This window comes from Periophthalmus magnuspinnatus, chromosome 20 (genome assembly GCF_009829125.3).
Source record: "Periophthalmus magnuspinnatus isolate fPerMag1 chromosome 20, fPerMag1.2.pri, whole genome shotgun sequence".
NCBI classification, from domain to species: Eukaryota; Metazoa; Chordata; class Actinopteri; order Gobiiformes; family Gobiidae; genus Periophthalmus; species Periophthalmus magnuspinnatus.
Genome location: NC_047145.1, coordinates 14,643,167 through 14,657,886, shown reverse-complemented (window position 1 = coordinate 14,657,886; position 14,720 = coordinate 14,643,167). Strand labels below are relative to the sequence as shown.

The 14,720-nt window shown below is 40.2% G+C and overlaps 1 protein-coding gene across 1 annotated transcript; it reads left to right on the top strand.

Annotated features, from left to right (window-relative positions):
* The first annotated feature begins 1,441 nt into the window (after positions 1–1,441).
* htr5ab (5-hydroxytryptamine (serotonin) receptor 5A, genome duplicate b) lies at positions 1,442–12,956 on the top strand. The gene is made up of 3 exons (XM_033986035.2): positions 1,442–1,599; positions 6,763–7,536; positions 12,581–12,956. Exons 2-3 carry the CDS (start codon positions 6,829–6,831, stop codon positions 12,911–12,913), a joined length of 1,041 nt encoding a protein of 346 aa, XP_033841926.1. The 5' UTR covers positions 1,442–1,599; positions 6,763–6,828; the 3' UTR covers positions 12,914–12,956.
* The last annotated feature ends 1,764 nt before the right edge of the window (positions 12,957–14,720 follow it).

The window sequence follows — 14,720 nt, the reverse complement described above, 5'->3', positions numbered from 1 at the left end:
AGCCAAGTGAACACATCATAACTAAGGTGGGCTAGCTTTTCGAATATGTGGGAATTACAACGTCTATAAATTATCCTCTGATTCATTGTTCGGTCTATAGCAGGATCATGTTGGCACATTCTACCGGTTGCAATATGATCCCAGCTGCAGTTAGTGCATAATGTTGTTGTGTCCTTGGGCAAAACACTTTGCTACCTATCAGTGTGGGGAAAGAGTTGGAGGGCCGATGGGGGAGCCTTGCTTCTACCACCAGGGCAGCTTTCATCACAGAGTGTGATGAGTGAATGGACATGCATGTAATTGTAGATCAATGTTGAGTTTATGGAAAAGTGCTCAATTTATTTATGTATTTAATAAGGACGATGCACGATTAATGAACATCTGTATTGAACAAGTGTAAATATGCTGAATTTTAACTCCAAATCTTTTTTAAATCCGCAGTGCCTAAGCAGGTAACAAAATACAACATAGGAGTTAAGTGATGTGCTGATTTTACTTCTCTAAGACCTTGCATTATCAGATTAATCAATGCGCGTTCTGATCGGATGTCCGAATAATATGGTCTAATGGAAGCAGAGAAAGGATCACTGATGAGAGAAGAATACAACCTGGTTACACTGTGTGTGTTGTCTCTCTCTCTTGACTGGTTGAATACCAGCGGCGCTGTCCATGGTGCTGAAGTGCTAACTTTTCTGCCTCCATCCTTTCATGACAATCCTGGGCCTTGCTTTATCATTTGTGTTGTGTCTATGGCAACTGCCTAACTACGTGCCACTGTCTATTGAGAAAAAGTGATGTCAGTTACCTTGACAGTAAACCCCCAGTATTATTTTTGGTGTTTCCATAAGGTAAACGACTGTAGAAAAAATGAAATTGTTCGTTTTCGAGACAAACATTATAGTAATAAATTAAAATAAAATAAACCTTTCTCAATTAGCCTATAGCCTGTTTATCTTATATCTCTCAGCAGGTATCCAATTAGGCCTATAGAAATACAGCTAATTACTGGAACCTTTGGAACCTTTGGAACCTTTTGAGGACATTTTCGCACTCAAAAGACATAACATTCCGTTTTAAATTATTAATCGCTATGGTAACAATCCTAATTTCTCATCATTATGAAACCCATGAGCACTTGTCAGATTTTTCATGAGTTAATTGCAAGTTGGATTAATAATGTCCTACAGTGTTGACAAGTGGAGAGATACAGAGCTGCACTGGGGGAGTCTCAAACGGGGGTCTGCTGAAAGTCTCATCCATCATAAAGCTGCGGGGAACGTGTCTCACGACCTATGATCGGTGCAGAATGAGCCTAATTTAAACGTGTTTGGCGCAGCAGCCACTCTCCCCCACACTCCACCAGAGGACCCGCTGCTCATCGTGTGACCCCCCCTTTCCACGGCAGCAGCGTGGTTCATTCCAACGCTGTCTTTTTTTATCTGTCTTGTCAGTGCGATGCGAGCGTCTGGATGCTGTTTGTGTATTTACACCAAGAGCACTTGAGCTACGCCGGCTTTTACGGAGTTGAAACGCGGTAAGGAGAGTGGAGGAAAACAGCGATCTTTGAGCTGTGGATTGCGCTGTGTGAACTGTTTCTGGGTAAGTTGCGAGACGTTTGGTGCGTGTGACAAAGTGGAGATGTGTTAGAGTCGTGTAACAAGTGCATGGTTGTTATTCCAAAACAAAAAATTCAACGAGAAATGCATTAACGTAAATGAAAAAGTGGACAAAATGTGTTCCACAGCTGCGTAAAAGTAGGCTGATACACGCTCTTATTGTCTTCATATTTGGATACATTTGCGTTCACTTGTTATACATGTAAAGTCTGCGGGGTAACAGCATGGGGCGTGAGGACACCGCGCGCAATGAGAGGTAACAACTTGAACGGCACGCGTGTGTGGTGAAGAATACAACGCTGCTTTCAAGGGCTCAGCTTGTATTCCGGTGATAGCGGCGGCTCAGCGGGCTGGCTCTACATGGCGCCGGACTCGTGCGAGGCTTTTGGTGAAAAAGATGAAGCCCGTGTCAAGTCTACTTTTTGTTTTTTCTTGTCAAGCCTTTTTGCGCGTGTACCGTGACCTGACGCGGCTGCCCCGGTGGGAGGAGCGCGGGCAGATGTTGGGTAAATGTCTTTTATGGTGTTCTCACAGACCACTTTACGCGTAGTGCTGGGAAGATGGTACGCTGGTGACGCCAGAAGAAGACCTGTTGTTTTTCTTTTCACCTCTCTGAAGTGCTGCGTTTTTAATCCAGGGACTACAATGGATACACTGTTTACCTGCAAAGTCTCAAGGCGTGTGAACACATAAGCTCCTCTCTTTGAACTGCCAATGTAAGTCACTAGAACACTAATCCATAAAGCAAAGTCTAGGTTTTAAAATGTGAAGTTGTCTTTCAGAATGACTCATGTGGAGTGATGGGTTTTTAACAATGTTTGGGCGGAAAGACAAAGATGTAGGTTTAGATTTAAGTGCAATCTTTGCCAGGGTTTGCAAGAAGTAACACCATAAGATTGAAATATGTAACTTTGACAGCAATTTAAGGGGGAAAAAATAGCTGTTTAACATTGCAGTTGAAAGAAATATACATGTTTAGTTTGGAAACACAGAAATCAATGACGATTTTTGTACTAGATTGTAATGGTCAATCATGATTTTCAGTTCAGCTTAAAAGGTGTACAGTATTCATTTCCTGAACATACACAATACATTTAACCATTGCCATTGAACCTCAAACAGCCCTAATACAATGATATATTGAAATAATTTTAAGAGATATGAGGAAGCAGTGGCTGATGGGTTTGTGCTCCTGATACCCAGCGGGCATGTTGCATCTCACTGTTGATTGTCTCGGTGCAGTAGTGCATGTTAGGATAAGGGACCTAATAAATGTGTGTGAGAGTTGTTTTAAGCCTGTTTCTTTATGTAACACTATCCACTGTTCATTTGTACCCCACCAAAGGAAAGTTCCTCATGGGATTAAGGGAAAGAAGTTGGTTTCAAGAGTAAACCATAACTCATCACAGTTGCATGAATAAATGATTATGTGTAAGTAAGTAAAATGAGTTTGTCTCGATTGAAACTGATCTACAGATATAAGCAGCCCTTTTACCCGCTAATGGAATGGGGATGAGTAATTTAGAAAAGATGAGACTTTTCCATCTAAACATGACACTAAAGTTAATTGCAAATTCTCCCAAATCGTTCACAAAACATCATTACTCATTTCATTTCAAAGAAGCTGAATCACAAATGACTTCTGCAAATCGACTTAGCTTCTTCTGCATCAGTAGTGAAAGGATCCAGATGAGAAGTGAAATGCTATCATGTCCGAAGACCTTTTCATGTGTTTTTCCACTTTCAACTTAAACCTTCACAACTCGAGGGCAAATAAGGCCAAGGAAACAACTGGCAAGACTAGAACTGTTACAATTATGCATTTTTAAGTACGAAATTTTGCAATCGAAAAATATTACTGTAAATGATAATACTGACAATATTTTAAACCACTAATACGAATCCTTAAGCAGGAACTTTATTGTAAAAAGGGAGCAGTAATAAAAAAAATGGCACAACTAATCACTTAAACATCTACTTCTAGGGAAAAAGTATTGAGCCTGAAAATAACTATTCTTTCTGTTATATATTATACAATAATTTGCTATAGTAGTTATCATGACAGGTCTAGGTAAGACATAAAACTGGCCAATCTGACAGCTTTGCTCTCGACAGCCTAAAGGTAAAAAACAAAACAATGATTTGTCATGTCATGGAGCCTATCTCAATCTGTGTGTAATATATGCACATCTGCTTACAGGGACTTCTTTTGTCTCTTTGGAGTGACAGTGACGGGCACCTGGACGACGTGTTTGATAGCCTTTTCCTCTCACAACGGTTGTCCAATTTCATGGCTGTTAGGCTTGTTAATAAGACCGGCGAGAAGAGAGAGATTTGAGGGCCAACCGCACGGCCGCTTGAACTCTTTGATTAGAGAGTACCATTTGTGATGCTAAGAGGCGTCGTCACATGTCGCATAAACGCACTCATATGCTCATTGTTGCTATCTGACAGGCCGGGATGGGACTGACAACCCGCTGCACTATTCTGAAAGCGTTGAATACAACACATTTTGTTGTGTGTGTTCTATTGTGCTGGGGTCATCGCACCTATTTCCTCTGGTTTCCTCAACATAAAACACGCACAATAGCTGCACTGTGGATGGGCCAGTGCTCTTGATAGGTTGCCCCAGCTGCATTGAAGGATGGGTCAAAAATTCCGAGGACACTTTTTAAAATGTTTTGCAGTGGTTCAAAGTTATCCCAGCGCATTCCTAATAATAATAATGTTCAGAATGAGTTCATAAGTACCTTTTTAAACTTTCAGAGACAAGCTAAAAAAAACAACTTGACGATAAAACACTTTAATTAGATGCAGACAGCAGCACACAGTGATCCAATTTTTAACCCCAACAGCTGCTTTTACAATATATCTGTACTGTAGTAAGATAAACTTTGCTCAAATACATGGATAAAAAAACGGATACAGCCTGTTTAAGGTATGCTTTAATCTCCCTTGGGAAATCTAGCTACCCTCTGCATTTCATCATTCTTCATTACTTATGGAACAACCAAGAGCCATCTGGCATGTTTCGGAGCTGGTCACCAAAGATAATTTAAAAAAGAACAAAAACAATGAGCAAAGTAACATAAGGAAAGGACGTCTTACACAACAGTCAAGTTAGTTAAAGTTAGCTGCAGCATTCTTTGAGGGCAAGAGCTGAAAAGAAAGATTAGGTCCATTGTAGTTTGTCATGTATTTCACACATAGTTATTAATTAGTGATTACAAATTGAAGTCTAGCCAAAATTAGTAACCATTTGTGAGAATTTAGCCCTGAATATTTTAGCTCCCTGCCAAACGCATCAGACTAAACAGGCACAGGAATATAATCAGATCGATTAAGTCTTCTAATTTAAATGAAAATCAATTAGGTCCAATTATTTAAACAGAATTACATGCATTAGCTCCATTCATTAAGGGCACTCAGACAGAGCCGAAAGGAAACTTGTGCAAGTCACTCCAGCAGCCATGTAAAATGAATGATACAAATCCATATTCAAGATGACATAAAAAATGCTATAAACCGACAGAGGACAGACTAGTAAATTAACCATGTATTTTGAACAAGAATTTGAAACAGAGAAGGAGAAGTTTGAGGTGCATTAAGAATAAAACAACCTTATTAACAGATAAATACACAAATCACTTAGAAGTTGCTTAATTAGGCAAATTAGATCATATTTTCCAACCCTGCATTCTAAGGGCTCACAAATGTCCTGTTTATTATATTGTGTTCTCTCAAATATTATAAAACACACCGTTCAGAAAGTTATGCATTTATTCTTGTGATTAAGTCAGCGCATCTTTCATGTTTACATGCTGCCAAGATCAATGCAGATCCTGAAACAGCAGACTGTGTAGTGCCTGTTGATTTGAGATCCTTTTTCTCTGCTCATCTCATATCAGTATCTCTGTAGCTACAGCTATTTGTGGATAAAGCAGACATGTCAAGGCGTTTTTTTTGTGTGCATTACATACAGAGAATTCACTGAAACTCTGAACTAATGGTGAATTAAGGCTTCATCTGTGACACAATCTGACTGTTAAATACAACAGAACAAGCACGCAATAAAGATGTTTAATCTGTGTCATGGATCACGCTCAGATGCATTTGAATGGGTATGAGTGAGGAACTCAGGATGTGTAGTCTCTCCTAGTGCTAATCTTTCTCTTTAGATGAAACTGCCCTTGATGTATGCAGGTTATGTGACAGCTCCAACTGAAGGAATGTTACTATTGTACAAGTCACCAAGGCAGCTGTCAGTTAAATGTCATATGCAGGTCCAGTAGCATTGACACTAGGGATGCCACGATATATATCAGTGTTTCCTGGCTTGGTGTGGCGGTGCTGAAGGTTGAATGTCACGTGACTGGGGATTTATAAGGTGCAAAGTAGCTTAATTTATGGATGTACCATTACATTAAATATTAACCCTCTTTACCTCCCTCCTCTGACCCTTTAATGCAAACAAGTAGTGGCTGAAGTTAGCCAGTTCTCTCTGCAAGACGGCAAAACAAACCACGGGGTGATTCAAAGTAGCGCTGATATCCCATTCATCTCTCCTCTGTCTCACTGTTGTTTCACATAGGCCTCCCCCTCCGTGTGTGCGTGCTGCATGTGTGCGTGCGTGTGTGTGTGTGTGTGGGTGCGTGCTGCATGTGTGTGTGTGCTGCATGTGTGTGTGCCTGCTGTGAGTGTGTATGTGTGTGTGAGCATGGTGACAGCTCCCTCCTGGTGCAGAGCAGTCGAGAGAGACAAAGAGAGCGACTCAAGCGACACGCACACAATGACTTAAAAAACACTACAACAACTGTTTCAATAAAGTTGTGGAATAGCAGGTATCCCAAAATGTGTTGAACACTACACACAAGCTTATGCCCAGTTTATTGACTGTGTCATACATGTGGCTGGGCTCCACACACACATGTGCACGCACACAGCCTGTGAGTGACTTGCGTTGCGTTCCATGTTGCACCTTGAGAAACGTTTCTGTGGTATAAGTTCTGTGGTATAAGTTCGAAAACTCCAACAATTAACCTACCATGACCAAAAATACTCGAGCTGATGCTACTGAAAGGAGGAAAAAGTTACTATTTATCAGAGAATAAGGGGAGATTTAACCTCTATCCCCTCTGTTCCACAGGATGGCTCACAGACTAACACACAGAGCCTGCTCCTGGTCTGTGGCTGCAGGGCAGTGAGCTGCACCATGACACACTCCAACAGCAGCCTCCTGACGGGAAACTCCAGTGGAGCTTTAGATGGATACGACTCTGGAGGCAACATCTACAAACCCTTCTCCGTTTTCAGTGTGCTCACGCTCACTCTACTGGCCATGCTGGCCGTGGCCACCTTTGTGTGGAACCTGCTGGTGCTGGTGACCATCCTGAGGGTGAGGACATTCCACCGGGTGCCTCATAACCTGGTGGCCTCCATGGCCATCTCCGATGTGATGGTGGCCGCCCTGGTGATGCCCCTGAGCCTGGTGCACGAACTGAATGGTCGACTGTGGAAGCTGGGCCGGGTGCTGTGTCAGGTGTGGATCTCCTTTGACGTGCTGTGCTGCACAGCCAGCATCTGGAATGTGACTGCAATAGCACTGGACCGATACTGGTCTATCACTAGACACCTGCAGTACACGCTCAAGACACGCAAGAAGATCTCCAACATTATGATTGTGCTAACGTGGGTGTTGTCCTCCATCATCTCTCTATCACCTCTGTTCGGCTGGGGTGAGACCTACTCAGAAGGGATGAAGTGCCAAGTGAGCCAGGAGCCCTCCTACACCATCTTCTCGACCTTCTCCGCCTTCTACCTGCCCCTGTGTGTGGTGCTCTTTGTCTACTGGAAGATCTACAAGGCAGCAAAGTTCAGGATCGGCTCCCGCAAGACGAACAGCATCACACCCATGGCTGAGGTAAGTTCAGTTCAGTTCAGTTAAAGCCATTAGTTACACATAATGGATTCAAACAGAAACTCATAGCGTACATTTTATCAAAAGAAATCATTTGAATGAAGATATGAGTAAAGTTACATCACAAACAACTGATAAGCTGTGGATTTTTCATGACTAACTGTTGTTTGTACAAGTACACATGCACGAGAGCGAGGCATTCATCCATATCAAATAGGTTAATTGCTAGCAACTTCCAAAAGTGCCGATATTTGCCGATTGAAATGCCACAGATAATGCTCCAGTGTTTTGCTTCAGCTGTGACATTTGTGCTGAGTATAACTCTTGGCAGAGGTGAAGTTATTTATAAAGTTTGTGTTTGACCTTCTTTATGTCATCCTTCTCAAAATAACACTTGAAATCTGATTTCGTGCCAGACATTGGTGATTAATTTTTAACTAAGCGTAAAACTGTTCCCCTGCATATTGTAATTAAGTGTCAACACTTTCTTCACTTCTTATAGTACGAATCAATTTGTCAAGTCTGCCAGAAGACATGTCTTAAGCTCAACCTCCCAATGAAAACCATGTGGAGTATTGTAATGACAATAATAACATGACTTTTTTGTCTATAAGAAATTCCAGTGTGCTGCATTCTCTCCTTAAAACTGGTTCATTGAAAAAAGAACCTTGACTAAACTAAACAAATATTTCTTAGATTAAACTTTTATTACTAATTGTATTATTATTATTTTTTTATTACTAATCTTATTATTTAACAAAGACCATGGCTGTACTGCAATAAATGTTGCTTGTGATGTTTTTCAGCTTATTGATCGTATGACCAACTGCCTTTAAATTGTAAATTGTAGTGTTTTTAATGCTATTTAGTATGTTTCAATTGTAATGCAATTTAGATCAAACATAAGTATTTCATCACTATGCGGGCAGTTATTGGAGAAATCCCACTCATCACCATATGCTTAGTAATGAGCTTAGCCGAAAAGGAAGAGGGCTAAAAATACGCACATCTGTAATGTTCAACACACGGCCCCTCCCGGGCTTCGGCGCACCCCTCATCAGCAGACACAAAGGTCTGACTCCATCCCACAAACATTAGCACAACGTTTAATCAGGCAAATTACCCTCATGGAAATTGAGTTCCACTTTTCAGGCCCAGAAAATGTAGTCCTCAAAACACCTCCCCAAATGAGGAAAGACATTATTACATTTACATTTCACTCTCTACATTTGGGCTGCATCTGTTAGCATATTTTCAACCTTAGAACCAGCTCTCCATAGGATTCTTATGAATCCTTTATAAGTTGTTTTCTCAGTATTTTGTGGGTAAAAAAAAAGCCGGAAAAAATATTTGATTTTGCAGTGTCATTTTTCAAAAACATTTACATTTTTTTATTTTTTGTTAGATACTTTAAATTCACCAAGACATTTCCAGACATGTTTCAGTCCATTTCTGAAGGATTGATTGCACAAATATAATCTACTGTCATCGGAAAATTATTCGATTTTATTTGCCCTCCTCTCTTTAGACATGAACAATTCATTGAACAAAAAGTAATTATTTATTGAAAATATGTAATAATAATACATATATTGTCTACACTTAAGGGAAAAAACACAGAAAACGGGATGCCTTCTCCGTTTGGCTTACATGTCTTGGTGTAAGACATGTAAGGGTGTAATTTCAGCCGGTGTTGTACAGATAAACTCTCAATTATGAAATGTAACAAACTGGATCAAAGTGTTTCAGTCAAGTCCCTGTGTGAGACAAGACCAGAAGCTGGGATAGACTCCTCTCTATGTCAAGTTTGATTTCACAGCCAATCACTCCAAACTCCACAGCATTTAGGCATATTCTACCTTATTAGATGCTTTATGATTGTCTCATAGTTCTGACGTAGTTTATTTTCATCAATTACTGGTGCAGATAGAGGAGAGGCAGACACACGGCTCTGCTAAGTGCTTAAAGAGGGAGACGCTGGCAGAGGCTCCACCATCACAGATAATAATCCTGTGGCACTTATGAATTTGCAACACCTACTCAAACGTCAAACATGCACATACTAAATGTACACCAGAGCAGAGGAGCTGTGACAGGCTAAACAGAGACATTTGTAGGCCAATAGTGCATATATGTGTGTAAGCATTTCTTTATAAGGTGGGGATATAAACAACATATGGACAATGTCAGAGAAGGAGTCATGCAACAATGAGTTGTTGTGAGATTTACGTCATGTTATATTTTAAATCGGGGTGACAGTAGCTCAGTTAGTAGATTGTTTATCCACTGATCCAAAGGTTGGCAGTTCAAATCCCACTCTTGACATAAACATCATTGGTTGAATGATCAGATACACTGACCTTTACATCCTTGGTGTAAAACACTTTGAGTACATTAAAAGGGGTCTGTAAGTAGCTGTCATTCATAGCAGATACTTAGGTAGCTATACTTTGTTTATAACCTTGGTTTACCCTTGTTCGATCTATAGCTCTATTCAACTGTCTTTGCTGCATTGTAAAATAAATATATTCTCATTGGCTATATAGATTTACGACATAAACTTCTTGCTTCTTTCACAATGTGATAAATGCTGTTTTGAAGCTTTTATTATATGCACCTGTTTATCATTTCCAGGCAGTTAATCTAATTTCACTTGATGTGCGACCTTCAAAATCTGTCAAGACTCTTGGCTGATAACTAACCGTGCTCTGTGTTTTGATGCTTACAACAAATATTTACATTTTCAATTTTCCACAACTGTAGAATCCAACAATATTTTCATGGTAAATATGTAACCTAAATTCCCCAGGTGTCCTTTTGTTCTTGTATTGTGTTGGCACTTTATGAATTATTCAAAGTGGTGACAGGGCGGAAAAGTTGCTGGCCACCATGCATCATCAGAGCTGCTCCGTAGCTCTGGCTGCACAGACACGAGGGCCGTTCTCTGTTATTTATAATGATAGCAGAGGATATTGCTTCTCCCATAGGTATTCATTTAGAGCGGTGAAGTGGCCCGCATAGGACTCCTCGATCTCACCTTGATGTTCCCCCCTGCCTTTGGCGGCCCTTACACCAGGCCACTGTCATCAGGATAGGCTGTAATGGAGCACTTGTGTCTGGTATATAGAACAGTTACATCACCTGAAGACAAAGGTGGAAAGTAAAGTACTTCCATTTACATTTCATCATGGCATTAATATTTTCATGCAAGTGCTGATAATGGTGTTTAAACTATGAAACTTTCTAAACTAGTTTCAAATAATGTGAGTGGTACTAGCCTCAGCAGTAAATCAGAAGCAAATCTAACCTCAGTTGCTGTAACATGTAAACATTGGGACGATTTTGTATGAGCCACAGGAAAAAGATTATGGTGCACTGTTATTTTTCTGGTGGGGAGTATTTTTACTTTGCCTTGACTGTTCCACAGCATTTATCATTTATCTTACCTGTCTAGCCAGAACCACATGCTTTGACAAAACTTTACCAAGAGGAGTGGGCCTAGAATGTATCCTGTCTCCCTGATTCCAGACAGCATGATTGACAGAGAAATGCATGGTTTGTGGTCAATTAGACATAAAAGTTAAAACAAACACACAACACAGAAGACTGAAAAACAGAGCAGATTTCCGCTGAATCAACAATCGAAGCACCAAACTTATTTATCTCAGGTAAAAGAAGCTACATATTTGGCTCTGAATGATGTAAGAATTTTTGAGAGGAGATGTCTTCCGCATTTGAGAAACATTTTATACACACCTACACCTGTTTTTAATGTTTTACATGGACTTTTACTTGGTTGTTTTGTTTGTTTTTCTGCTTGTATTGTATTATGAACAGGGCACCCATGAAAAAGAGAGCCCAAGTGTTCTCAATGGGTTCCCCTGTAGAAATAAAGATAAAGAAAGAAAAAAGAAAGTCTAAAGCCATATTATGACCTATACTATCTCCATGGAGACAAGTAAGCGATGGACCCTACACCAGAAAAGTTACATAGCACCTTTTTGGTACATTTGGTACATAGTTTGGTACATTTTGTGCAGATATTTTCAGTCTCTATTACCATCATTGTCTGTTCTAAAAAGTCGTAATATTCCATACTAACAAAGGAGAACACAAATACATCTTGGGGCACAGTCTTACGCCCACTTGAACAAAAAGGTCTCAGAATACACTCATCCTACACAGCAGAGACCCTTCCCCACACTTCCATCTGTCGCAGGATATCACATTCATACTCTTTAGAAAAATGCACATACAACCTCGGGCATATACAGAAAGATAGTATTTTTTCTTTTGTTACTCTTTTGTGGTATGGTACATTCTGTGCAGTGACTCGCCATAGCGCCTCAACAGATGCACATTTATTCCCACGTTAATATTTTTGATAGATGCATTACACTTTCTGAGCTTAGAGTTGCATCACACTGTCATTGATTTGGCAGAGAGAAGACGATCTAACCACATTTTGTTCCTGCATGGCTGTCACGCGGTGATATATAATATGGTGGCATCCGAAACCCTTATTTCACTAACATCTCTCTTAAGAGCAGTCTGCCATAAGCTCCAGGCCTGCACTTTAACTGGATTTACTTATCTGCTGTAGGTCTTGGTAACCTTCATTGATCTTGTTATTTAATTGACTGTTAGCTCTTGTTTCACCCTAACTCCGTATGCTGACAGTTACTATAGAGTGACCATCCTGACTTTGCCTCTTACATAAAATCTAAATACGAGCCTTGAGCAAAGTAAGCCAGGAGATTACTGTAGATGTTTTCATTGCTGTGTTGTCTCCGAAAGCAGCAGACTTTGCAGTGCAGTCTTTAAGCTCCTCAATACGTGCATATGAAATCGCAGGAATAAGAATAAGCTCTGGTTTTCTTGATGCACCTGTTGACTCTGAATTCTAATCCATCTTTTGTCGAGCGGCAATGGATTTCTCACCCCGGTAATTGCTAGCTGTGTTTTGATGCAGATTTTGTTTGTGGGAGTGTTAAATGAAATAGAAAAATAGATTTACTGAGTGCTGTCTTGTCTCTGGGTTGTGCAGGTAAAGGATGAAACTCAGCAACCGCAGATGGTGTTTACGGCACGCCACGCCACTGTGACCTTCCAGACGGATGGGGACACATGGCGCGAGCAGAAGGAGAAGAAGGCAGCCCTAATGGTGGGCATTTTGATCGGGGTCTTCGTCCTCTGCTGGATCCCCTTCTTCATCACGGAGCTCATAGTGCCGCTATGCTCCTGTGACATACCGCCCATCTGGAAAAGTATCTTCCTCTGGTTAGGGTACTCCAACTCATTCTTCAACCCCTTAATATACACAGCCTTTAACAAGAACTACAATAATGCCCTGAGGAACCTGTTCTCACGACAGCGCTGACTGGGACACTACTGGGCATGCTCAGTAGAGACATTTTCACTGTAAAAAAAAAGAAAAAAACAAGATTAGTTGAAACCACTTAACTCAAAATATGAATCTTATTATAAGTAGTTTGTTTAGTTGATTACTTGTTTTAAGAGATGCCTGACTTATTTCAACAAATTGCTTCTTGTTTCCAGGAGCCAAATTATTTTTCAATGTGGTGTCAAAATTGAAGTAAACAATTAAATCTAACCCAATCAAAACTACTTAAAGGTGACCGATATAACTTGGTGGAGGGGTGTGGAACCTGCTTGTGTCCATAGAGCTGCCATTGCTTTGCTTTAAATATCCCAAAGTAAGGCATTAACTTGCCTACCTCGATGGAAACAAGCAAATGACAGTAAACAGGTTAGATGTGTGGAGAGGTCACCCCGCTCACAATAAGAATAAAGGATTTTTAAGGTGTTATTTAATGAGATGGAGCATTCCAGGCAAAGCAATCTCCATAAAGACAAGCAGGTGACAGATCCTCCACCAGAAAAGTCACATAATGCACCTTTAAATCCAGATTGATATTCAAATTTCAAGTAATTTTAACCAAGGCTAGATATTCATTTTTTGCAGTGTTCACACCAGCAACATGTCCTCACGCACAGGGTCATGCCTCCATAAAAGGGAAGGACAAACCTGCCTGCTCTGCTCATCAGCCACAGGATACAGAAAGCCACAAGCTGTGTGTGGGAAAGCGCCTCGGATATGTGTCGGTTCATTTGTGTTTTCTCTCACTGAGCAGTAGACAGCTCTCTCCTCACAGCACGATGGAAACTGTTAAACCCAAGTTGGAGAAAATACGATAGTGTTGCTCCTCTCGGACCTATTAGGGAGAAGGGCATGTTAACTTTATTGCTCTGTGTTTCTCCACCAGAAAGTTATTTAATGCCAAGACCTCTGTTATAACACAATGGAGGTGTTTTTCTGTACCAATGTTTGCAGACTGAGCTTAACTATACTTTTTGTTGTGTTTTAGAGCAACACTGTATAACTTGTCGAAATCTATAGGGCTGCAACGGTTAAAGTTCTTCAATTGAATGTCTGCTATGGGGAAAATAACAAAACACTTAAATTACTCATCTATCTCACTGCTCATACATTTGCATTGTACATTTGATGTTAAAAGTGTACATACAAGTTACATAGTGTTGCTTTAAAATGTTTGTCTTTGTGCTGTGTTTCAAACATTAGCCACACCACACCAGCATTTTACTGATGTCAGACAGGAGCGTTTAGTCATCCTAAAGATAACTCTCACTGTACGCTGTAGCCATAGATACAGAGCAATTTCAGGGTCCGCAGCTGTACATACTTTTATACTTTTTATTTTATAAGAAATACCTCCAGGAAAAATGTAAAGAAATTCACACCAATTTCCTTTAAAAAGTGAAACACACAACATGTATTACTTCTAGTTCAGGGTTCAATGCTTATGTGTCTGGAGTCACAAGTTCACTGGAATTATTGGTATCACTTAATTGACCTTAATAAAGCATGTACAAAGACTTAATTTGTGATGAACACATTGATTCAGACTTAATAACTACTTCATTAAAACTCTAAACCTAGTTACTGAGTCTGAAACGTTCTTAAAGATGGATGACATGTAAAATCTCTTCAGGGATGTTTTAGATGAGGGAACAGCTTTAAAACTAGGGATGCACTTACAAATACAGGTATCAAATATCGGCACTGATACTGAAAAATTAGCTGTATCGGGTATCGGATTCCAAATATCGGTTCAGTCGATATCCGGTTGAGCATTTAATTGGAT

What these genes read in the sequence shown, in the direction of transcription:
- htr5ab (XM_033986035.2), top strand. Translation starts at nt 6,829, where the DNA reads ATGACACACTCCAACAGCAGCCTCCTGACGGGAAACTCCAGTGGAGCT. An exon ending in GCATCACACCCATGGCTGAG is followed by an intron (nt 7,537 to 12,580) that starts GTAAGTTCAGTT and finishes TGGGTTGTGCAG; the next exon opens with GTAAAGGATGAAACTCAGCA.